At 45.8% G+C, this 26,243-nt stretch overlaps 1 protein-coding gene across 3 annotated transcripts; it reads right to left on the bottom strand.

The window, feature by feature from the left end:
- Positions 1-562: 562 nt before the first annotated feature.
- On the bottom strand, positions 563-26,233 carry farp2 (FERM, RhoGEF and pleckstrin domain protein 2). Of its 3 annotated transcripts, XM_068707882.1 has the most exons (27): positions 26,144-26,233; positions 25,235-25,459; positions 18,798-18,902; positions 17,528-17,570; positions 17,352-17,430; positions 16,956-17,053; positions 16,651-16,765; positions 14,398-14,545; positions 14,201-14,296; positions 13,917-14,080; positions 13,764-13,832; positions 13,581-13,638; positions 13,185-13,458; positions 8,520-8,704; positions 8,273-8,362; positions 7,637-7,770; positions 7,473-7,554; positions 7,079-7,316; positions 6,237-6,367; positions 6,072-6,140; positions 5,898-5,987; positions 4,597-4,679; positions 4,317-4,435; positions 3,927-4,090; positions 2,354-2,461; positions 2,100-2,251; positions 563-1,996 (listed from the first exon to the last, which is right to left on the bottom strand). In XM_068707882.1, exons 2-27 carry the CDS (start codon positions 25,424-25,426, stop codon positions 1,903-1,905), a joined length of 3,180 nt encoding a protein of 1,059 aa, XP_068563983.1. In that variant the 5' UTR covers positions 25,427-25,459; positions 26,144-26,233; the 3' UTR covers positions 563-1,902. The 3 variants fall into 3 exon arrangements, with proteins under 3 accessions (XP_068563983.1, XP_068563981.1, XP_068563982.1); XM_068707880.1 differs by having other exon boundaries at positions 5,898-6,140; XM_068707881.1 differs by lacking the exon at positions 3,927-4,090 and adding an exon at positions 3,259-3,398 and having other exon boundaries at positions 5,898-6,140.
- Positions 26,234-26,243: the final 10 nt, after the last annotated feature.

The following is a 26,243-nucleotide window of genomic DNA, read 5'->3' as shown; positions in this document are numbered from 1 at the left end:
TGAAAATAGTCAGCAGCCCTATATGAAATAAAACCTTTCTTTTATATTAATGCATGAGTCATTTTTAGTTTTTAAGTATGCCTGAGGAACTGAGAGCAGCTTAAAGTTATATCTTAATCTTTTGCCCGGCTTTATGGACAATATTCATTTCATTTAATCATTTATTTAATTAAATTCATGCCTTCAATGTTGATTTTATTTCTCCTTATCTTCTGTGTATTTTTCATTTTATTTTAATAATACATTTTCTTGCCCATGTGCATTAGGCCCAAAATTGTTTCACCGTTTACATTCATATTATCATCTGTTCACTTTGAATAGCACTAACCTGTACTAGAGTTGCTTTGCAAATAATGTTTGATTTTTTTTATTCATAATTAAATGCAGGTTGTCCCTTTTTAAAAATGATCTGAACATAATGTAGCAACTGCAGCCTCTATAAGAAACTTACAGCAAATATAAAAGTCCACCACTGGACATTTGGTAGGTATCTACCAGCCAGATGTTCCCTGATAAATATCCAACACACGACTGATGATCATCAGCACAAAGCCACAGAGAGTGATTTCAACGATCTTTTTATTCGTTAGGATCTTTTCAATGGAATAACATGAAGACTACATGGGGGGGGGGGGGGGGGGGGGCGCGGCATGCGGGAGCAACGGCCCTGATGTTGACGCTAAACAATAAATAGGAGTAACATATACCGTTTGTTAACCTGTGCAACAGTCAGTCTCTCTCACACGCACACACACACACACACACACACACACAGTGGTGGTGGTGGTGGTGGGGGGGGGGGGGGGGGTTAAAGATTCCAGTCTTCATACAAAAAAACATACCGATTAATATCACATGTGCATGTAGCGCACCAAATAACCGACAATACGAGTCGTTGGTGTCTCCCATGAGCCGGACATCATCACCGGGTACAATTACTTCAAAATGTGTTCTTCTGGTTCGCCTTCAGAGGGGAAAACCTGTGACTTTTGCACACCAGAGTCACCACTGCACAATATTTCCTCATGTTATCCCTATGCCGAAGAATAAAAACAGGATACATTTGATTACATTTGATATTAAAGAGAGAAATGTAGCACCGAACTGGCCGCAACGCTGCCCAACTACAGGTTAGAGCAGCTCCCTTTGAAACATGTGAAGCCTCCCATTAACGGGAACGCTGCTCGTACTAATACTTCATACAGCTTTATTCTTGAAAACAAAAAAATCTCACAAATGCTGCCAAACTTTTGCAACCAAAATCGTGTGCGTGTCAAATTTTCTCAAAACTTCCCATGCATCTCCAGACGACTTTAAACTTGCTTCAACATCCCGTGAACTTTCTGCTCGCCTTCGTCTCTCTCTCGTGCACACACACAAACACACACACACAAACGTGCGCTCACACACACACACACACACACACCTTTAATGCAGAGAGCACATACTATCGTGCACCTTCATTTTTTTCCTCACATACTGTGTATCATCTGTGTCCCAACAAAGCTTCAGCCATCGCATGCTAAAGAGTAGAAGACCCCTTTGTGTTGGAGTTGGTCCCATATAACAGTATTTCCAATCAGTCTATGTGAACGGCCCAACTGAGCGCTACACATGCAAAGAAAAAAAAAAAAAGAAAACAAGAAAAGAACAGATCAAAATGTCTCCCTTTCATTATGTCCTGTATAGTGACACGAACGTTAGCATTTTACAAACCGTTAGAATTAAATCCTTAGGCTGAGAAATGTTAAATACTCTTTTAACTGGCTGTGTCTTTCAGTCTGCTATTGTCTTTCTTTTTCTTTGCTCCGCGTGAAAACGACAAAAAAAAAAAAAAAAAGACTTGATGGTCTCTCTGATGCCCCGGGGAGGCCCAGCCTCTGGGTGCAGGCGGCGTCCGATTCAGTTTCCGTTCATCTCCACGGGACCTCCTTTGGGTATGAGCAGGCTCATCCGGCCCGTGGTGCTGGCCGCGCTCTTGATCACCTCAATCCATCTGTGGAGACAAACACACAGGGTTGTTTTTTTTTTTTTTAAAACAAGTTACTGCGGCTGTGAGGGCCGACCCCTCGTGGCGTGCGCCGCAACGAGTCGCTTACCTTTCGAAGGTGTACTCGCTCTCCGCCCGGAAAAAGTAAACGTGGGACTTGAACTGCAGCTTGAAGACGTACTCCTTGTGGATGCCGTCCGACTCTTCGGGGGTGCTGACCGTGTAGCCGAGCAGCGGCAGGCTGGCCAGCGGGAAGTCGTCCTGCAATCGAGAGACGGGGGAAACGCTTTCTGAATACAGACCGAATGGCTCGCCACTCTAGCGGCAAATGAATTCATCTGTCAGGGTTGTGAGTCTGCTGACCTGGTGAGTCTTGTAGAAGAACAAGCAGAAGTTGGTGAAGACCACCCAGAGTTTCTGCCAGCCGTTGCTGTTCTTGAACTTCCTCAGGAGGTAACCCGACAGCTGGTTCTAGGCAGAAAATATTAAAAATGGTTAGACGGGTGATTGTAACTGGTGTTTTGTCATTTGTGGCTGTGTGGGAGCGCTTGGCTGTGACACTGATTACATAGGAAATATTTACCAGGGCTGTTACAGTGTGGAGGTGTGCTCCAACTTTAAAATGCTCACTTCTTTTTGCCAATAGAAGCTTTGTGGATGTAATAATGTGGAGATGAGTCGCTATTGGGCAGAAACATTCATTTCCTCATTTCCATGCGATTAAAGGAAAATTACAGCTCTGGCCATTGGTTAGTTATAGTAAAATTGGATTAACCAAAGTAATTGCTGGGATCTTGGGAAGCCGAGATGTTGCTAAAAACTACCAGGTTAAAAAAAAAAGACTTGCTTTACTTTCTATGGCTGTGAGCATTCTGTGAGGAAGACTTCCTTCAATTGTTCTCTATTCTATAACATTTTACTCCTCTTGTAACCGTTTCTAGTTGCTTTTTGTCATAGTTTTTCTTTTTTGTGTCTTAAACCTGAGAGCTGTGGCTGCCTTGTGTTTGTGTGTTTTTCTATTTAACTTGATTTGTTTTGTTGTGTAGGTAAAGTTTGAGATGGATGATGAGTGCTGCAATCTGGTTTGTGATCTTGTAGAAATGTGTTGCATCAATAAACAAACCAGTGTGAAACCTCAATAAAAATCAGTCAAAAATGTTTGTTTCTCAATGGATTTTCAACATGCAATCAAACAAACATAAGTAGCCGTTTTCACTGGGCTCTGATTTCTACTGAGACTCCAGGGAGAAACCTCGTGGCCCCGGTACCTGGTTCATGCGCAGGTAATCAGTGAGAGAGAGGTTCTGGTTGCGGTACCAGCAAACGTGTGTGATGGTGTTTGGTCGTTGGCCCTGACCGAGGAGGTAGCGAGGAGGAAGCTCTGGTGAGATAGCCGGAGAGCCGTAGACTGAGAGGGCGAGGAGACAAAAAAAAAAAAAAGGGGGGAGAAAAGAGTGCAGAGAACAGGGTTAGCATGTTAGCTTAGAGAGGAAGAAAAGGGGAAGAAAAGTCCTCGAGGTCTGTGGAGTAAGAAGGTGGAGGAGAAATAATTTGTTGCGTGCACATTATTAATACCCTCTCGATTGCAAAGAGCTTTCCGGGACAGTCGAACAGATGAGTTGCAGGATATTAACAGACACCAGGAGGGGGAAAAAAAGAGAGGAAATGAAAATGTTAGAAAGAGAAGGTGAAACGCAGAGACGACGGCAGCCGCTTTCCTCAAATCTGCCGCTGCAGCGGTGATGAATGTCACGTGCACGCGAGTCGAGCTACTCGTCGTCTGTGTTTTTTCGCCGATGTGTAAACGGGTGCGCGCGCGTGTGTGTGTGTGTGTGTGTGTGTGTGTGTGTGTGTGTGTGTGTGTGTGTGTGTGTGTGTGTGTGTGTGTGTGTGTGTGTGTGTGTGTGTGTTTTAAACGTGGGCGGAGGAGGAGTACCTCCACAGCCTGGCTGTGATCGGACATAGACACGCTGGTGTTGCGGTGCCAGCACACGTGCATGGTGGTGTTGGCGCGGTGGTGCGTCTGCTTGTCCAGCGACGTGCGCGACGAGTTCATGTCGTCCTCCGACTCCTGCTCCAGAGAGACCTCGTCGGACGATCCTGGGGGGGGGGGGGGGGGGGGAAGAAGGGGGAAGGAGGAGGCGGGACAGGAAGTTGTTTGGAAGGGATTAACTGTACATTTGAATGCGTTCTGTATCCCAAGGAAAAAAACTGTTTCTTATTCACTTGAGGAAATAAAAAATAAATAAAAAAGAAGTCTCCACTCAAATCAGTGCGGCAGTCCGTGTACATCTTCAGGTAACACTGAGGGAATAGAAGCTCTTACGGTTGGAGTGATCGCCGAGTCCTGCATCGAGGAAGATGGTGGACTTCTCTTGGGACTTCTTGGCCAGGTCAATGGCCAAGTTCAGATCCTCGATCCACTTCCCCATCTCCACTTTAGAGCTGGAATCACAGACGGACACGTTGTGTGCATGTTACAGCATAGGAAATGTGATGTAAAATACGATATTCATTATAAAAGATTCTCTGTATACTATTTATCTAAAAAAGGAACACGACAGTCCAATAAAAAAAAAAAAAAAAAAAACGTTCTCGTTTCTCACCTGGCAGCCACGACAACGGTCCTCTGAGCAGAGTAGATGGTGAAGCAGTGAGGGACCGACCACTCGTTTTCACTCTCCTCAAGCTAGGAACAAAAGAGAAACCCAGACAACGTCAGCCCGACGCAGGAAGCATTCCATCCCAAAAACACATTTGTTAACAATGAATGACTTGAGCTTGGGGATAAAAAGGGGGAAAACACAGGCGGGGAGTCTGACTGGAGTCACAAACAGACCTCCGAAAGGGCCTCTACCGGAGCATTAACATGCGTCTGTGTGGAGGTAAAGCGTGAGGAGTTCATACAAACCCCCTTTTGGACCCCAGGTACTAGGGACATTTTGAGGAACTCTTTCGACAGCAGAGACCAGGGTCTACGTTAAGCTTTTCACTTCTTTGAAAACACAGGAACTTTCCGGGTGTGGTCTACAGGGTCGACCGTCGTTGATTCAAACACACAGCAGAGAATTCAATCATCAAACAAAGAAGAATCTCTAGAGTGGATTCAGGACGAGGGGAGAGCGTTTCTCTCCGTTTGATTACATCAAAGTCAAGTTAGGGAGAGAATAATAGAGATCGCGCGAGTGAGAATCACTGTGCTGTTTGACGGCGTTCCTTTCATTTCCCTCATTTCATCCATTACAAGGTGCATCAGTAAATACTATGCTGCAGTAAACGTCTTGGCAGTTTTTAGATGAAACAGGCGTGTACGCTGACCTGGGACCACCACCACCACCACCAGCAGCAGCAGCAGCCCTCGTCCCACGTCATGCAGGCTAATTTGCCTAATCTCCGCAGGTCTTTAGACTTGCTATGGAAACGCAGAAGTAGTCCCGGGAACTTCCTGGCTGATAAACGTGGGTTTACCTTCCTATCAGTTCCCACCTTTAAGTCCAAAACACACCCATCAGTTGTGGCAAAAAAGGGAACATCTCTTACGTCCTTGCTTTGCGCGTTATCATTTGAGACGTCCCCACGGCTCGATTGGGGCTCGATGTACAACTATTGCACGCACCGACAAGACTTTTTGCATCTTGAGCAATCTTTTGGCGACCCGTCTACACAAGCGCGGGAGAAGAAGGGTAGGGCTCAGAGGACTTACCGGTGTATCCAGCACTATGAGCTGCAGCCAGGAGTGAAAGCAGAGACATGCAGAGTTAGGACACCCGGGGGCCCTTCCCTTCTCGACACACTGATCACGTCATACCAACATCAGGGTTTACTATTCCTCTACTAGAGCTGTGGTGGGATAACGGTTAACAGAAGGGGGGGGGGGCAAACGTTAGAAGAGGGCGTAAACACTCACGATCATGCCGTGAAGGGGCAGCTGGCCGTGCACTTTGAACTGATTGGTCGCCGTGACGCCTTTGCTCGTGTAGAGGAGCATGTCTGAGAACTGAGAAGAAACATTTAGGGTCATGTTTGAGGTGCATTGATGTGTGGAAATTACAGTAGAAGTAAGCAGTAGTTTTGCACCAACCAGGAAAAACATCCTTTGCTGCAGTCCTTTCTTGGTGAGCTTGTACAGACACCCCTCTCGTATGAACTCCTATTAACAAAAAAAAAGAAAAAAGAAAAAAAAAAAAGGTTCATCAGACGGCTTCCCCAGCACCCTCTACCCTCCGCTCCCCGTCACTGCACCCACCCTGCCTGGCCCCGTCAGGTTCTCGATGCCGATCAGGTCTCTCTGCAGCTCCGTCAGCTTCTGGAAGTTCTCCAGCCGGATGAGGCTGCTCTGGAGCTGGGTGGCGATCTCGGCCACTTCCTTCAGAGCCTCTGCAAGGGAACAAAAAAAAAAAAAAAAGTCTTCTGACCATTCCAACAGAGCAAAGAGAACAGTTTGTAGATATTTTGTATTAAAAAGTTGAAAATATTTGTATCTCTAAGAATGGGAATTTGAGGTAAAACCCAGTATTACTTCTATCGATTCAAGGAGGAGCCTGAGTCGCCACACAAAGTATGCATGAGAAAAAGATGGAGCGATTCAATCATAAAACCACGATAACGCATGTAAACACTTCCTGTTGGTGTCTAGTCGAGAAGAGCCGTATCATGCAGTGAAAAAAAACGAGGCATAACTAATCGACATGTTGGACCTCCTTCATGGCTTTAAAGAGTGCACAGTCTGTCATGTATATTGGGCCAAGTCATGCCAAGAACTTATTATTCTGTGATCACCCGACTGGACACATTGACTCTCTCAAAAACAAAGAGATATCATGTAGTCAGATCCCAGCGTTATTAAACCAGTGAGATATTTTTTACTTTTTATTTGCAATCTTTTCCTTATGATTTAATATAAAGGACTTAGAGCTGAATTCCGTGTGTGAACGTTGTGATGCAAATGTTTTGTCTCCATCAACTACCACCATCTTAAACTAAATGAGGCTGTTATACGTTATGAATAAAAGCCTCATTGAAGAAAAGAAGTGATTCAAAAGTCATGTTATTAATACCAAACGCCTGGAAAAGCGATGGAGCGCTCACCCTTGCAGTCGTCGTGATCGCGGTGGGCGGGAGAATAATGCTTGCACAGTCTCTCCAGGATGAGCTTGTAGTGCATGAGGCGCTGGATGGGCTTGAGCAGGAACGTGTTGAGGGGCAGGTAGCACACCTTCTGCAGCTCGAACTCCTTGTAGACCGTCTCCAGCTTCTTCAGCCTCTTGCTGGCCTTCTCCAGCTCCGTCAACACCTCGTTGTGTTTCCGCAGGAAGCCGGTGAACTCCTGCGGGCGGCGACAAAAAAAAACAAAAAACACATGTGCGGCGTGAGGCACGGGACGTTCCTGCTCGTCACTCCGACGTGAGAGGAGCGAGGGGACAGACAGACAGACAGACAGACAGACAGACAGACAGACAGACAGACAGAGAAGCGTTCTCACCTTCAGAGCGCACATGTTCTTCAGCATCACGTCGCCGATCCTCTGGTAGTCCCCCTTGACGTGAGCGTTGGAGCGTCCCTCCCTGCGGAATGTTTTTGTCTTTATTAGCATGTCATCGGACACACGTGTCATCACACAGAGACACAGTTGGAGGGAGCACCTACCAGAGAGCCAGCCTCTGGTCCAGCTCCTTGAGGAAGCCCCGGTGGAACTCGTAGATGGGGTCGATGTTGGAGAAGAGGAGGGTCATCAGGCCTTCGGGCATGGCGTTTTCTTTGATCACAGCGCTGCGGAACCACTGGGGAGCAGGAGAGGGACAACCGATTATTCACGTGTCATGTATGAAAATGAGGTTTATGAGTCGGGTATTTCTTTTTTGGTTTTTAACCACTACAAAGCTCTACAGGGATCTCCGACAAACAAAAAACAAACTCACTTTATATCCAACAGAAAAGGCAAAGCAACCGAAGTTTGCCGGAAGAAGAATTAAAGAGAGTTACAATGTAAAGCTTCACGTTTCGATTTATCGAGAGAGTTTTGTTGGATGTTTTTTTTTTTTCAAAAGACTCATTACACAAAATCTTCCATCTGTTGGAGAGCCTGTGGGCCACATAGAGCAAATTCTTATCATGTGTTCTGGTCTCTGACCGTTATTCAGTGGTTCATGAAGATTTAATGGGAAAACAACATTTAATTTAAAGATATTTAGGAGAGCTGTAGGGCTTCTACATTTCTTTTGAAATAACCACATCACTTCTACCTGGCCTCGGTAATTCCAAATGAAAACAGCAAACACTGACCACAGTGATGACCTCGAGGTCTTTCAGGTACGTCCGCTCCGTGGTCAGAATCTCTTTGGCGATGAAGTAGGCCTTATCGGTGGGATATCGCTGAGGGAGAAGAGTTTCAAAACTGAGCGATGGACAACATCCGACCCAGATGACAAAATACAAACACCTTCATACTGACAAATCCCCTCCCATCATAAACCATTTCTACTCTTAAAAAAAAAGGGGGGGTGGGGAGAGTGGCATGTGAGCGGTGTACCTTCCTCCTGCCCTCCTCCTCCTCCTCTAGCCTGGCATTGCTGCCCACCTCGCTCAGGATGGGGCTCTGCAGGGGCGACGGGTTCTGGCCCGGCAAGCTGAGGGTGGACATCTGGAAGGAGGGGGACAGGCAGAGGGGACCCTTGGAGCTGAAGGGGGAGGCCTGGGGGCTGTCCACGGCTGAATCTGTGGCAAGAGGGCGAAGACATGGAATACAATTAGATTTGAAATCATTTAAATAATAAATATCCTTTGATAAACTAAAGTGCGAGGAAGTTGGGGAAGTAAAACGTGAGCTTTAGAAATAGGTTTAAGTCAAATCCATAACTTCATCTTCACCCAACCTGCTTTCCTCTCCGAAAGAAAAAAAACGCCGCCCGAGTGTTGCACATTTGAACAAAAACAAGCCGAACGCCTCATCACACGCAAAAGGGGAGACGGCGGAGCAGACCGAATCAAGTAATGGTTCCCACATTCCCCACTCGCCCGCCATTGTTTTCAGAGCCCTCAACAACAAAATGATTCATAGCCAACTTATACGAGCTCCGTCTCAACAGAACTCCCGCTTTTGTTCTGCCTCAAGTCAGGAGACAAGACCAGCGGATGAAACTCTGGGCTACACAGGTCACCACAGCTGTTCTTCCACTTCTAATAGAGAGAGAGGGAGAGAGGGAGAAAGAGAGAGAGAGAGAAAAAAAAAAGAAAAAAAAAAAAGGCGTGGGGGAAGGCCTAAAAGGAAAAAAAACACTACTCGACCCGGAAATAATTGCTCACGCAAAGACTTATCAGGAATGTGGCTTGTCTGGAGGGCAAACGGTCATTTATGGTTTATCTGACAGGGAACGACACGAGACGGGAAGAGAAGGAAGGTCGGACTCTGCAGCGGGACGACGAGGGTTTGCTGTGGAATGACTTGGCACAAAGCCTGTCCAAACACACACACACACACACACACACACACACACACACACACACACACACACACACACACACACACACACACACACACACACACACACACACACACACACACACACACACACACACACACACACACACAGAGCTGGAATTAAGTTGAGGAATCTTTGTGTATGAGTGCGCCCCAACCCCCGACAGCACACACAAGTGTGTTGCCTCAAATTTAAAAAGGCGGCGTGTGTTTACTTGTTGCACTTTTTTTCCCCCCCAAACGTAACAAGTGAAGAGTGTTCCGTATTAATAGGAGGATGAAAAAAAACAAAACTGACTAAAGTGAGGAGTCGACAGAAGCCGCTGCAGCTGGAAAAACAAAGACTTTTAAAGTTGATCCTGGGGAGTTTCATTCAGTTTTTTTTAATTATTCAGAAAATGATGAGGCTGAAACAGCACACCTTTACACAATATCTCCAGTCTAGTGTCTTAGTATAAACTCCCCAAAAAAAATCTTATATACATATCAACAAAGCCGTTTTCAGATTTTGGGCTCAGAAGACGAGGGCAAGATAAACTTCTTCCGTCGTGATCTGAACGTCTAACACTACTGGGGTTTCTGTTAAAAGTTTGTGTGCTTTTTAAATGTCGGTCTGCGTCTGAAAAAATAAATAAAAAAGAATTTTAAGTCTGACATTCATGGTACCCAAAGGTGATGACTTTATTCTTAAAAACATACACACATGAAGTACAGGTTGTTTATAATAAGTCAATATACATGTTTCAGGGTTACGTGTTGATTACTTGGTACCTAAGTGCAGTTAAGCGTAGCCGGTTGTGGTCATTGGTTGGATCTTTAGTCGAGATGTGGGGAGAAGCACATGGCAGAAAAAGAACTAAAGCGAAAGAAAGAAAGGCCACCAGGACAAAACCCTCGATCAGAACGACCAACTCCACCCGCTCTCACAGTTTAGTGATGGCATGTGAAGCGACAGCGGCTGCTCGCCATCCTTCAAAATGACAATGAGAACTGCTGAGTATTTTAACGATTGCCTAAATGAGCAGAACTGCCCCTTTCCCCACACGGATGTTCACCAGAAACATCCCGACGCTAAATGGAGAGTAAACCGGAACGCACACCTGAGATACGCGTGAAAGGCATGTTGGGTGAAGAAACAGAAAGGAAGTGCTAAAAAGGCACGGCGGTGCGAGACACACAAAGAGACTAACATGTATAGAAAATAGCAAACTCCTGCAAAAGCCAAGTGGAGTCTGTCTTCGGACAGATTCAAGTGGGCTCAGACAAAAAAAAATAATAATTGCACTTTGCAAGTCAAGACTTTCTTGAGGAGGAAATGACATCAGTGAAGGTACAAAATACTACCGATTAGTTAGACATCAACACAGTATTAGCCGTTAGCGCTGACTTTAAGACGGACTTGTCGAGACCGGACGACACACGCGTGTCTTTGAGGCCTAAAAAAAAAAAAAGAAGCTCTGTGCATGCTAGTGTGTTAGCGACGTACCGTGTGACAGCTAACGACTGCTCCTATGCCAATACTTGAACATGAAAAAAAATAATAATAATAATAATACCGGCTGATATAAAAGCAATGAGAAATGAATCGCGATTGTGCAAAAAGACCTGCCGCGATTCCTTCCAATACACAGAAAACCACCTCGTTGGGACCCTGAAGACAGCTGAAGCCAAAAGATGCTGAAGTGACAGAAAAGAGACAAACATCAACATCTAGTCGTGAAATCACCTTTTCCTACTTTACCCAAAGGGTTTCCTTGATTTCCAATGTTGTTAAGACCTTCTCAGCTTTAGTAAGTAGGAAGTATCAGACACTATAATGCATGGTTAACTAACTGCTACAGAAGCACAAAGCCTGACATATGTGAGGGGATACATTCATTCAGCAGAAAGTGGTGTCAACAGTGTAGTTTACTGGCTCACTAGTACACTGCTTACATTCTTTACCTAAGCTCAGCATGAAGCCAAGACGTGAGTGGGTGTCTATCTATTTCTATCCTTCACACATAGTGGGCCTCCAGGACACCCACTACATCTCACGCTGTGGACTGGTGTGATGTGAAGAGTGCTGGTGACTACTGCAGCCAGCAGGTGTCAGTGAGGCGCACAAGTGAGGATCACTGAACCCGGACGACTATGTTGTTATATTTACCCTGAGATTAGAGACACATTAAGGATTTTCCGCTGTATCCGTTTCATTAAATTGAAACCATTAAGGTGGATGCAGAATATTTTTCTGCTAAATTACTATGTTTTTAGCAAATGGGAGGCAACTAATAAGACATTCCTACGCTCATGTGTACTTTAGTGTTTAAAAAAAAAAAAAGACTTGAAATGTGTATTAAAAAAAAAAGATACAAAGCTTCCAAAGTAAAAGCACAAAAATGTTTTTGCATTTCCTGAAATGCAAAATGTTTTGCATCCTGGAATGCTCGAGGGATTCACCCTAAATGCACGATCGACATCTGCTCTGAACGGGCGGAAGGTTGCAGATGAGACAAAGAAGACCATTATAAACTACAAACTGACCGTGGCAGGGCTACTTGAAAGCAATAAGTGCCGCTGTAAACCAACATATGGAACAGTTGGTGTTTCCCGCCACTCATCAGCACTGAGAGCTAAAAATGAAAGCGTGACCACAGCGGACGGACGGAAATCACACGTATAAAGACAAAGACAGCCGGACACGTTCACGTGGTGCAACCGTCTTTGTCACCTGCGTTACGATTATTAAATGTTGCCGAGACCGTATTATCAACGAGTGCTTAAAGTTGCTCATCATTAAGTGCTGGAACGACACGGGGTTCTACATTTTAATATGAGGGGATCCGGACGGGTCTGTGAGTGCCAGGGCCTGCAGGTTGTGGTACTGACGGAGGAAACCCTCTATCCCGCCGCTCCCCAACAGCAGATTACTCTGAAACAGTTTCTGCTCGGGGGGGAGGACGCTGTCGGAGCCCCAGTCGGAGTCCGTGTCCGAGCTGCCGTTCCCGGAGCCCTCGGTGGCCGTGGGCGGGTAGCTGAGCTGCTCGAACTGCTCCACCAGGTCACCGAACTGCGCGGCGGAGCTGCTCTCCGACCGCACCGAGTACGCCGGGAAGTTGACCATGGAGCTGGCCTCCGACTGGAAGTCGGAGCCCGGCAGGCAGAGCGAGGACGAGTCGCCGCCTCCGTAGCTCGCCGACATGGACTCGCCCGCCGAGATGAGCCCCAGGTTGTCCAGGTGGCTGCACTCGGAGCGACTATTGACCAACGAGCTGGTCTCGGAGTGGCCGTCGAAGTTGTCGGGGAAAAGGTGTCTGTTCTCAAACAGGTCCTCAATGCCCACGCTGGACAGCGCGTTTCCGCTGGGGTAGGACTCCTCCGCGTAATCGAACCGATCTTCCTCGAGACCGAAAGAGTAGGCCTCGGCCCCGCCGCCGTAGAAGGAGATCTCGGTGGGATCGTCATCTATGAACTCCTCGGTGACGTGCAGCGGCGAGTTGGACACGGAGAGCGCGTGGTTCTGTGTGGCGCGCAAAAGCTTCGCTTCGAACGCCTCGGGCGTAAGGACCCCCTTCCTCTTCCCCCCGCCCCCTCCCACCGAGCACCCCGCTCCCCTTCGCCGGCCGCGCTCGTTATCCTCATTGCCATTTTTGGAGGGCTGCAATTGGGAAGTGCCACCCTCTACACACACAAACAAGGGGCTGCAGTGTCCTGCTGCCTGATTTCTAGGGGCACCTTGAAAAGCGTAGTGAGACGGGGACGCGGCCTTGACAGGTTCTTCCTTCGGAGGGCTCGGGGGTCTGGTGGCCTGCAGAGGGGACTGAAGCTGCTGCTGCTGCTGCTGCTGCTGCTGGGGAGGCGCTGGAGACCGGCTCGGTGTGGGCAAAGGCCGTGGCTGAGGTTGGAGCTCTGCTCGCGGGAGGACGCTGGAGATGTGCGCCGGGTGGAAGGACACGGTGGCGGAGGAGGGGGAGCCTGGGGCCCCGAGACTGTCGTTGAACGACAAGCTCTGCACACAAGGAAAAAACAGAATGGGGGAGAGGAAAGAAAGAAAAGAGAGGAGAAATTAATAAAGGAGAATTGTATTAGTTTACTCATTCAAGTTTTTGCTCCATTTGTAGCACCACTGACCTGTTTTGGCACATCTGTGGTGAGGGAGCGAGCAGACATTCGGACTTTACTGTTCCTCCTGAGCGACAAACAATTCAATCACAGAATTATTGATACGAACGCAGCGTGGAAAACATTTCTCAGTCAATACACGGGAAGAAAGCACGCCTTTTTCCGATAAACAGCGTGAAGAAAAACACTCGCCTCTGGTATGGAGTTCTCTTCGCGCCGTTTTCCCTGACGTAGTCCACGAGTTGCTTCTGGGTCCGCCCACTGACAAGAGAGAGTTCTGAATTAAAAAGGAAACACTGACACCTTACGGGACACGTGCCTTTACCTGCTGTCCGTATGCGGTACCTGTATCTGAAGGAAGAGCCTCTGGTGAAGAGGATGGCTTTGGATTTGGGCAGGGGTTGGTCGAACATGCGGAAAAACGAGTGGTACTCCACGCAGATCTTCCAGAAGATTTTACACTGGTCTCGACTGGCCATCAGGAACTCCAGTGTGTCCTGATGGGGCCCCTGAAAACACAGAGAAAGACAATTAAACCACACCGTATATTGGTCCCCTTTACGGTGGAGACCTACGGATAAAGTAACGCCCGACGTTGACATTTTCTGAATCGAGACACCGATACGTACGTGAACCTCTGGGTAGAGCTTGATCAGGAACCTCTTTCTCTTGAAGCTCAGTTTGCGAATCTTGGACCAATTGAAGGTGTTTATTTTGGTGTTGCCCTGGGAGAAATGTCAAGAGGAAAGAAATAACCTTTAGCGACATTGTTGGGGCCCCGAGGGTCACGACCACGAAACACAGCCGGCGTGAGAGCGGCGGTCACCTGGAAAACCTGAAGGCCCATGTGAGCGACGGCCAGGTTGATCTTGGAGCCTTCCCGGTCGGCCGCTGGGTGGAAGCGGACGCCGTACATCTCCAGTTTACGGGCAATTTCCAGGATTTGGAAATCGGATTCAGCTGGAGTCTGGCCCCTGGAGCGGACAAAATTGTCATAATAACAGCTCATAATTCGTTAAATCAATCATTTGTCTGAGCCCCGTATTTTCCAGGAGCACATTTAGATGATGCATTTTGTTGAAGACGCCATCAATACTGAAAGATTTTGTTTGATTCTCCACACGATGCCAAAGGTTCAGTGAAACTACACGCTTTCTCAGACCAAAGAGGTTAATGAGCACAATCAGCGAGGCTTTAGCAGTTTCCGAGCCTCGTGCAGCGATCGGTCTTTTTGATTTCAAACAGTTGTTGCATCGCGACTCGTTTGCAGCGCAGTGTGTCCTTAAACCCCTTACAACTTCCAGGATTTATTTAAAACCATGGGATTACAACCAAACAGCGTGCTAGGGAGACCTATCCATCCAATCATCACCACATTCTAATTTTGTTCATCTGCTAAGCACTGGAAATCTCCTTAGGGCCCTCCCCTGCCCCACTGGCCTTATGGCTAATAGAGCAGGGGATTAGGTCGAGGGAACTCGCCGCTTGTGCTTCCAGGGAAGAGATTAGCCAAAGGTCTTTATACGCTGGGCTGAAAGGAGCCCCTATTGGCCATAGGGTAGCGCTGAGCTAACGAGGAGGCTGGCGGTGGGAAAAGTGCAGCGAGCGGGTTTTGTGAGACTCTGGACTCTCTTTGAGATGAAGCAAACCCTCTCATTACGGTTGTTTAGCAGGATCGGGGTTTTCTCAGCTCAGTTACCTCATCGCAGTTTGTGTTGTGAAGCCACATTTAAAAAAAGAGACAACGTGCCGCCGTTTACACATTGCAAAACATTGTTTATCCTGTGATAAACCCTGTGGGATCGGAATTATGGTTTAAAAACAGTCGCGAGCGGCACTGTGCGGTTGTGACTCAAAATTTGGGGTTTTATTCAACATTTAGCTGGAAATGTTCAGGAAACAAAGCAGCATTCATTTGTGGGACACCTTGTGTTCTGGTGTGCTCCAAGGATGGTTTTTTTGTTATTATTTATTTCTTCCACTGCGATGTCAGGGAACAAAGCCACGATGTTATGGTGCAGTGTGGTCAAACAGCAACAGTCCTGACGAATCACATTTACTCTTGTTACTCTTAAGAGACAGAAAACGTATAATCATGGTACAGCACTTTCCATTTCAACTTTTGACTTTCATTTTTAAGTCTCATCTGTTGGAGACTAAAAAGAAAACCATGAAAAAACAAATATATATATATATATATATATATATATATATATATATATATATATATATATATATATATATATATATATATATATATATATATATATATGATGGACTGTACACACGAGAGTTGAGCAGAAGCGTCCCCAACAATAGGCTGGCACTCAGCTGGTCTATTCTGTGTGAGACAATGTGCAGAAATAAATGTGTGCTACTTAGAGGCATTAACACAGCTGCTGAAGCAGCTGGAAGGGGGTTCACTTTGTCACTGAGGTTCAGGAAAGACTGATAACTCTTTGGTTTCATTCAAACTGGTTTACTTCCAGACTGAATTTTTTTTTTTTTTTTTTTTTTTTTTTTTTTACTAATGAAGGTTACAAACTGAGTGAAAGGACCCTGAAGTATCGGCAGCCATGATGACAGCTGGTCGAATTCTCTAAAAAGGAAAAGGTGCTTCACTAATTCCTTTCTTATCTCCTTTAGCATAGGGTACACCAGAGCATCCTTTAGGAACGTAAAAGTACATAATACCCACAATGCCCTTCGGCAGCAACATTTAAAGTGATGCAACATTTAAAGTGATGCAACATTTAAAGTGATGCACCATTCGGCGGTCAGCAACGTCTGACGGCGCTGTATAACTGAGCTCTGTTGATTAATAGAAAACATCCTTCTTAGGAGGTGCGATTTTTTTTTTTTTTTTGTGCACAGGAATCGTCGGGTTTGTCACGGTGCTCATTTCCTATGTGTTAGAAATAAAGTCGCCCAGCACAAGTTCAGTCATGGTTCTCTTAGCAAAAGTCCTCATGAATCCTCCTTCGCGTCTCACCTCGAACCTCGTGACATTTTCCAAATCGAGGTCAAAGAGAAAGTGGTTAGGAGAAGACGTAGGAGAGATGGGAGGGGAGCGACTTACAGGTGCCTGCGGTGGAGCTCCATGATCCTCTCCTGCACCTTCTCTTGGTACGGCAACAGCTTGGTCGTCTTCAGGAAGTCCCGGTCCGCTGCGTCGTCGTAGTCGCCGATCTCCGCTGTGGTTTGTGGGAGAGCGACACGTCAGCGTTTCTGAGCGCGTCACGTAAACGTAGACATGGAGCGAGGCGCCGTTGGCTTTTATTTTTGAGCGTGGGCACATTAGTTTTATGTCAATACCAATGATTAGACTTTAGTTTTACACCTAGCTAAAACTAAGTCTAATGTAACAGTGAAATAAAAACGTACACTGGACGAGGTGAGAGGCCAGCAGGGCTCCGGTATTTTCAGTGCAGATCAACCTGGACTCCATCAGATCTCTTTTCATCTGCAGCGAAAATAAGTACCTATAAAAAAAAAAAAAAAGAAAAAGCTTAGCGTCCATTCAGTAAAATAATATCTCAAATAATATCTCAAAGCACAAAATACCTCCTCAAATAAACACATGCATTGACACAACACCGGCTGCAGCAAAGCATTCAAGGAATTTCATTAACATTTTCGGGAGGATAAATACGATAATGCTCTGAACACCATAATCGTGAGCTTCTGAAAAGAAAAAAGAAAAATCACTGTATTTTCTAAAGCCCCTCGACACAGGCACGAGATAAAGGCAATATCCAGAAGGAAATTACAGTCACTGACCTCGTGTACTCCTCCTGCAGCTGACCGGGGTCTGGAGGAAAGAATTTCACCGACAGTCTGAAAAGCGCATTTGCCGGTCCTGCAAAAAAAAAAAAAACACAACACGAGACTAGATGGTCAGCGCACAGATACACTTTCATTAGGCGGGATTTGAGCTAATGTTGGAGCTCACTTACTCCTGACTTGTCTCACAATGGGTTTCGTGGGTTCCAGCCAAACCTGAAGAGAAAGAAATAGTAATCAACTTCGCCATATTATGAGAAATGTCTTCTACGAGATGTAACGGATGGTACCGGCCAAACCGTTAATGACATAGTGATTGTAGATTATGTCAGCATCTAGCTGATAGAATGATGTGTGTGTGTGTGTGTGTGTGTGTGTGTGTGTGTGTGTGTGTGTGTGTGTGTGTGTGTGTGTGTGTGTATAGAAACTGTCTTTGCTGCCTCGCTGTAGAGGCCTGCCTGCCCTGCTCCATCTGGGCCTGATTGAGAGAGGAATGCGCTCGATGCAGACAGACATGTTGCGTAACAGAGTGGTCCGGGGATGACGCGCTTTTCTAGGCCAAACCCGGAAGTTAGTATCGCACTGGTTCCCCCCACAAAAAGCAAATGTTTTGGGTTTTTTTTACATTGGATTTTGTATCATTGTGGTAAAACAAGCTCTGTGGCAAACGCAAAATAATCTTCACGAATGTTTGAAGCGCAAATGCAAATCGGCAGAAGTAAAAAGCTAGCGAGGGAACCGGAAGTACAAAAACGCAGACTTGTTTCCTGGTTCCTGGTTTTTAAAAAGGACTCATTCCTGCAACAGCGCTTCTTTGAGTCCTTCTTCAGGACTAACTCTACTCTTACATGTCGCAGAGGAACAATTGAAGAAAAACAAATGTAAGACATAATTGAACTTCCTCAACTGTCATTTCCCTTTTTTGGTTAGAGGCACTTAGTCTCTTCTATTTGTAGTTGCGTAGCGCTCGACTCTTGGCGCGTAGAAGCGCCTTTTATTTTTTTGCTGCTGAATATATGAGCTAAAGAGCCAGTGGGTCAACAGCGGCTCCACTCTCCTTGAAGAAGACATACAGTGTGTTCAATATCTCTTCTCTGTTACTCTACAAAAAAAAAAAAAAAAGGAATCCGGTGGTCTTGAATTCCACTTATGTTTCTGGGGGAATAAAACACTGGAAAGTCTGACATTTGTGTATAGGGTGCTCGTGCCAGACGAGTTAAAAATATCCCTAGATTATATACTGTGCGAGTCCAGTAAAAACACTACTACATCACCCTTTTGCACCGCTGTGGAAAGCTACAAGAAGAGCAACTGAGAGATGACTGAAGACGTTGTTGCCGACGAGCTGTAACCTTTGACCTTTGCCGGTCAATACCAGACTGACATGTGGGTTTCCTGGACGGTCGGTGTTTTCGAACCAAAGACGCGGCGGCTGGTACGTACCCAGTTCATCTGCATGTTCTGAAACTCCAGGCCAAAGTAATCCCTCTCTATGAGGTTGCCTCTCAAGAAGACTTCACAGAGGAGAAACTGTCCAACAGCTTTCGGCTGAAAGAAAACAGAGAAAAGGGGAAATCATTATTATTTTTAAAGCCGAGCCAACACAAAGGTCTTAAAAGCCCACCGATGAGACATCTTACAACCTCAATAAACAGAGCAAGTTTTCACCACAAAGAACAACACAGAGGATCAACAGCATCGGTGATTAACAGACATCAATATGAAAAACTGCATTTGTGTTTTTTGCTTGGGCTGAGGTGAGGAGGTGCTCGTCTGTGTGGTGCAGAAGATATTTGGCATCTGTAAATGATCCACTTCATGTGTGCTTTATGGCTGCTTATGTTCCATCTGTCAGTTCAAATAGTTTCTGGATGAGCAAGTCAAAGGCTTAAAACGCGTCCCACTGTACAATCAAATTAAAAAAAAAAAAATAAAAAAAAAAAAGGTTATCTGTCCCAAAACGGAGCGCCGCAAAATCTGCCCAAGTTCACCCTCTGGTACGCTCTGGGGTTTGTTTTCACTAAACGACGAGCTAATTACTACGTACTAACAACACACTGCACTTGAGGTTTTGGAATCCTGGCCTGTGACTTTTTTGAGGGGGGGGGGGAATTATAGCCTGAAACATCTGGTTGTAATGTAAAATAGTATTTTTAAAAGCCGTATAATTTTTTTTTTAAAAAGAACTGCTTTGCATTGGCTGAAGTAGAAGATAACCACTCAAAGAGCCGCGGGAGATTTACTGTAGTGAAGTCTTTTCGTTGCTTTGATACAATCCTGTGTTCTGCATTCACAAAAAAAAAAAAAAAGAAAAAAAAGAAAAGAAATTGCAGGTGAAACCTTCTGGCACGACGTCCATAAAAAGTAGGAATCTGTTGTAAAACAGCCCTCTTCTGTGCATTTACAGTGTCTGATTACAGCTCGATCTCAACCAAAACGTGTGTTAAAATACTTTGTCTGAGTGCGGGCCAGACGTCCAATCCGGACAGCATCAGCAAACGCATCAGCGGCCAAAAGTGAGGAACTTTTTAAAAAGGGGACTCCGCCTCAGTTTTCACTGGTTCAGGGGAGTTGTGTGAATGCCGACTCAACAAAAGAGTCGGTGTCGTCATGCACCGAGCTCTGAGCAGACGGGGTCAAACGTCCAAAGTGGTTTTAGACAGATAAACTTTATTTCAGACTCGGGGTCCAGAATGTAATCTTTCCTCTGGATTAAGATGTCTCCATCCAATAATCCATACTTTCCCTTTTAACGTTCACCTCAGCAGATTTACAGCACGTTAAACCGGCATAATGCGTCCAATCGACTTGGACGTGGAATTCAAATGTATCCACCTCTTTGTCCTTCAATTTTCTTTTAACAAGCTATAAAAACAATTTAAAAAGAGCGATTGGTTTGACAAGAAACCCTGAACAAAAGGGAGATCACAATATAAACAGATGTTTTCCCCCTCAGGGTAGCAGCCATGAGCAAAACTACTCTGTGTGGACTGGTGTGCTCTGGGACGCCCCTCCTTTGTGTTACTCATTAACCCTCTGCAGGAATGTGAAACTGCATTCACAGCACTATTCCGTCTTCTTGAGGGGCGAAGAGTAAAATCCTTTATCTTCCAAAACCTGAGAGCAATGGATGACAGCTGGCAAAAAAAAGAAAAGAAAAAAAGGGAACAAGGTACGCTACTGTAACACAAACATAAAAAAATAAATCACCCTCACATCCTCCTGCATGAACAAACAGGAAGTTTGAATCATCTACCTGGTTATTATCTCCAGAGGAGTTTCTGCACAGTATCTCCTCACACCGCAGACATTCACAGATGATTTCCACTTCCCCTCACCGCTGACCACGTCGGCTTATCTGTGTGGTTGCTGTGTACACTGCTGGCACACAGTTGTTATACCGGCCTCCAAATATGCTCGGCATTTCTGCATTCCAGAGCAGTAATGAAGATTGAATTTATGAATTCATACGATCTGTGCAGAGAGTCGGCTGTTGATTTGCTGCTTTCATACATACATATACACATATCTATCTATCTATCTATCTATCTATCTATCTATCTATCTATCTATCTATCTATCTATCTATATACACACACACACACACACACACACACACATATTATAGTTCAATTAAAACCAGTGATTAATTGATAATAAAAATAATTGTGAGTAGCAGCCCCACATGTTGCATTAGAGAAAAGTGAGTAAATTGTGAATCGCTCTGGTTTAATGATCACAACGATCATGACTAATGATCATTTCTCAATCGTCTGAAAGCACGAATAAAAACAAATTCAATTGGATTATTCACAAAAAATATATATATCTAAAAATGTGGTCGACATTCACCGACCCAGTCTTCAACCACGATTTATCTAAAACCAGCCTGCTGTGAAATCCTGTGGGCTGCTACCCAACAGTCCATCTGGCGTTTGTCAGTTCGAGCGCATCTGTGAGTTTGTTCACACCAAACTTGAGATCTCCGTCTCATCTCTGAGCTCCAACGTTAAGGCCGGTCAGTGGGTCACCCAATCAAGCTCTGAGAGCAGCAGGGATTATCACTAACAGATGTTTCTCTGGGAGGAAAAATCTCCCCCTGTGTGTGTGTGTGTGTGTGTGTGTGTGTGTGTGTGTGTGTGTGTGTGTGTGTGTGTGTGTGTGTGTGTGTGTGTGTGTGTGTGTGTGTGTGTGTGTGGTGAAGAGAAGGGGGGGGGAGTGCATATACACTGCAGGGTTTGAAAGCAGCTATGCACATAGAACGAAGAGGGAAAAACGCACAAAAGCGCAGGTGACCCAGACGTCACCCAGCCCGATTTGGAATCAAAGGCCTGGGTGTAGCTCGCATGACAGGTTCTGAGCGTGGTTCATACTCCCCCAGCCAACCGGTGAACGGCAGTGGAGCTCGGGCAGGACCTCCTACTGACGGCGGGGGGGGGTGTTGGGACTTGCATTCGGCACAGCGGGACGCACATTGTCAGAACACGCATTTTAAAAAGCCCTGCACACCGGTGGCCTTTGTCACAAGTCTGCGAGGAGACGTCTCTCAGATCAACCGGTCCTTTGATGCTTTTCTCAACTAGAAGACTTTCATTTTAAAAGGTTTGCCATATCTTTTCAGGACACACCTGAGCAAGAGCGTTTGTTTTGGCAGATGCATGCGATACTGTGGTAAATCGGGATCAGGTGGTTTATTTTTTGTATTCTTTTTTTAAGCGTGCCTTCAGCTCATGTCACCTGTGTAACCAAGATACTTTTAACACTAGTCTTGGCCTCCAAAACGCAGAGGAAAAAAAAAAAAAAAGTAAAAAGTAAGACATTACAGGTGGGAGTGGCAGCCAACTGCTCCCAACGGCAAAATACAATAACAGCAGGAGAGATCACACGAAACAAGTCCTTCTATGCACTTGAGTGTTTGGCTCCTTCAGCATACAGCGTGACAGAGGGAGTGCTTCATAGAGATGAGAGCAGAGTGCTCAGCTGTAGTGGCTCATTGTTTTTGACACAAAACAGATGCCCAATTCTGCTTTTATAACCCCCACTACTGGTCTGACATGACTTTATCTTTTAACTATTGCAGGATGCTCAAAAATAAATATGTCACACAAAAAACACAACAACAACATCCAGACCAAAAGTCCATCTTGGAACAAACAGATAAAAAAAACAGCACATGCATGAGTTTCACCAAAAAAAAAAAAAAAAAAAAGATTCTGCTGCAGGCCAGTGGTTGAAATTCCAAACTTTTAGCAGGGCTACACTCCTGTCTCTCAGTGTGTGTGTGTGTGTGTGTGTGTGTGTGTGTGTGTGTCCCCTCCCCCACCACCCTGACTCAAACTTTGTACTGGCCACAACTGCTCCCTCTGAAGAGCTGCTCTTTTAACACCAGAGGCCATCTCCCCCCCACCAGCAACCCACTTGGTTGTCAACCCCTCTACTTATGTGCTTGTTTGCTAACACTAAAGCAAAGCCTTAAACCCCCCCCCCCCCCCCCCGGATTCCCTCCCACCGATGCCCCCGACTGTACCGCACTTTCACACGGGCCGTGGCTCCACGTCCAAACCCTGGGCCCTTTTTATTTGTGAGTTAGGGCTCCGGCAAAAGAAGAAGAAGAAGGGGGCCGGCTGTTGCTGGATAAAAGGAGCCTGTGTTTCCCTTGCCATGCCTGGGCCCGGCCTGCCCTGTCCACAAACCACAAGGCTGAGCTTTCTCCTGTGCTGCTGGCAGCGGGGAGGGGCCCTGTGGACGAGAGCCATGCGAGAGCAAATGTCTGCTGGACGACGACGACCATGCTGGGTACCTGCAGCAGACGGAGGCCACGGATCAAAGCAGCTCGAATCTGATTTGGCCGCCGCAGCACCACGAACGCACGTATTTAAAATCGTACCACGTGTCTGTCCCCCACCCCCCCATCACAAGATCAAAATCTGTTACACATTACAGGTGCAAAAGCATAAAGCATGGCAAAGCCAGGATGATATCTAGTGAGAGGGTGCAGGTAATGACGGACGATAAAGACTTGGCGGAAACGAACAAGGCAGCTGAGCAATCAAAACGCCTCCATCAGGGGAAGCGGAGGCCACAACCATTCAACGCTGCAATTTTGTAGCTATTTTTGCAGGAGGAAAAACTACAATTACAATGCATTTTTCATTAAAAAGGGATTGTGGACCCATAGACGATATATAGCACACAGGCAGTTCTGAACACTAGTCATGTTAGCTGATGTATTGCTCTGCAGCCACTCTGTGCATAGACAGAAATACCATTCTCCCAAACAGCCCACGACCCCGTCTGTGTGAATGAACAGCGACATCAAGCAATGTTGGCCAGCGGTGCTGGACAACAGAGCCTCTCAGAGGCCATCTTGTCCCTGGAAAAACTGCAGTCTGCTTGACAACAGGATTGCCGTCATTCCCCTTTTTGCAGGAGGTATGCACTTCTGTCTGCCACCTCCTATCAACACCAACGTCCAGAGCTTATACTCTGAACTCTCTGGGGGCCAAGTTTGGTAGGCTGAATATGTTCCTAAAACTGACACACAAAAACAAACTTCTTGAAAGTTTCTTTTCCTTTGAGATGGGCAGGGATCCGCTTCCATACGAATTAAAAACGTGTTCCCGTCACAGTCTATTAACGCAAGACTTTGAGACAACATATGGTGCATAAGATTATGAAACGTCTGTCTCAGCAGTGCCCCCAAACTACATCTGCCAGAACAGTTAGTGTTGTGGCTACGCAAGGATTTAGGACAGAATGGTTGCACAAGTTAAACAAACCAGCCTATTCTAGTAGAATTAGTGGCCCATAAGTCTAGATTTATTACACTGCAAATCAAAACTTCTCCATAGATCAGTCACTGATTTAGGCGTTTATTCATTGTGGAGAATCCACTCCGATACTCACACTCACTCACTCTCTCACTCTCTCACACACAGAGAGAAAAGACAGGAAACTTGCTCTGATAGAGTAGCTTCCTCATTGCTTCCTATTTGCCTTCTGAATGACTCCAGCGGCGAATTGGCAAGTAAACATCGGAAAGCACTTCAACAGTGTGGATCTAAAAAGTTTGCCCAAACCAACAGCCAATCCTTAAAAAAAACTAACGTAATTACAATGAAAAGGAAACATGACAGCTGTCCTGCTTCGTAACAGTATAACCCATGTTAATGGTAGCCAATTACTTCTAAATTTCAGTGTAATTTGCCTTGCACTGTACTGCTTTAAAATGAATATTTATTTTAAAAAAATAGATAATTATTTTGTTTCTGTGGTTGCAGGGACGATGGCAGAGCAAAGGAAACCAACAGTTGGGAGACACGGTCCTGTCTGCCAATTTCATCACCATTCAAGTAAAAAAAAAAAGAAAGCCAAATAACATGAGACTAAAAACAGGACAGAAAATATTATTGGAAAGCTATTCCAGCAACATCCACATAGGAACACACAAGCTGATGATTAAAAAAATGAACCGTTCGTTTCTATTGAACACACAGACTGAAACAAATTCAATTAAAATGATAAACAAGCAAGCTCGAGTCCTGGATGGCCATATTATTTGCCTCCCTGTTTGACCAATGCGTAGGAACAGAAAGTACTTCACTACTACTTGAGATGAGGTGACAGCCAATAAACTAAAAAAAAAAAGTACCCTGGTGAGTTACACTAAGTTACCCGAATAAGAAGCCTTAAGGAGGGAAGGGATTTCAGCACCAAAGCCATGTGGCAGCTGTCACCAAACCCCGAGCCGCACGCACCCCCACGGTAGCCCGGGTCAGAAGCAGCCTGCTGTGCGGCACATTGCAGCCGTATCAACGGTGTCAATAAAAGAGCATGTAAGATACACGGAGACTGTGCGCAACACTCCGGGAGACACTTACGTCGACATCAAAGAACTCCTGGGAGTCGTCCAGCCCCTGCACGCGGATTTGTAGCCCTCGTCCGTGGCTCTTGACCATGTTGCCGCCGAGGCTCTGGCCCGGCTCCAAGGTGCTGATACCGGGGTTGAACTGGGCTCCCAGCCGTATGCCAGGGGTCTGCAGGACCCGGTATGAACCCTCGAGCTCCCCCATTTTCTGCTCAGAGCAGCTCCCCCCACCTCACTCCTGCAAACACGGGGAAGACGGAAAATTATCACCCAGTTTGGCGGAGGAGGAGGGGGGGGCAAAACACGAGGAACCTTTCGTGGTTAAAGTAATGTCGTATTGTGTCTGGGCTGAGTAAATGTGTCATGAAACGTTTGAGTGTTGTAGGATAACTTCAATAGCGTCTGCTTGTAACGTTCCCAAAAATAAGTAGTCTGGAGCCGTTTGCAGACACGCGAGGCTCATTCATAATACATGTAACAGAGTTGACATATCTGAGACCAGGGGCGAATATTCACCCGAGGCATCCATGCAGCATTCAACAGGAGTGTATGTGGAAACCTACAAGAAAAGACGACATTAAAAGAAGAAAACGAAACGACGGAGGACCCGTAAGACTCTACGTTCATTAGCGTGCGTTGCAGCCGGGCCTAAGTGGGTCAGCTAGACTTAATGTTGGTAAGTGCAACATTATTAAAGCGAGAAAAACGATATTTAACTCAAGTTTATTTTCTTTCTTTTTTTCTTTTTTCTTTTAAATGGAGCTCCGTGGATAACGTGGTTAGTTTACAGACGTGGAGCGAAACGAAGTATTGATACCCCACAACCGAGTTTTCTCTCGGGGAAAAAAAAAAAAGTCGTCACGCGGAGCTAACTAGAGTGTCTAAATGTGTAAATGTGTCCATAAAGTAGCGATAAACTTACCGTCTTTGTCCGTATCGAAACTAAATGCTAAAAGTTAGTTACACCGTAAAGGACACTACTCCAGTCCATGGTCGTCGTCGTCCGACGGAGTGCGTACTCA

This window comes from Cebidichthys violaceus, unplaced genomic scaffold, assembly GCF_023349555.1.
Source record: "Cebidichthys violaceus isolate CVI_PGR_0920_01 unplaced genomic scaffold, fCebVio1.0.p SCAF_13, whole genome shotgun sequence".
NCBI classification, from domain to species: Eukaryota; Metazoa; Chordata; class Actinopteri; order Perciformes; family Stichaeidae; genus Cebidichthys; species Cebidichthys violaceus.
The sequence above is the reverse complement of the archived record's forward strand: the minus strand, read 5'-3'. Positions and strand labels throughout refer to the sequence as shown.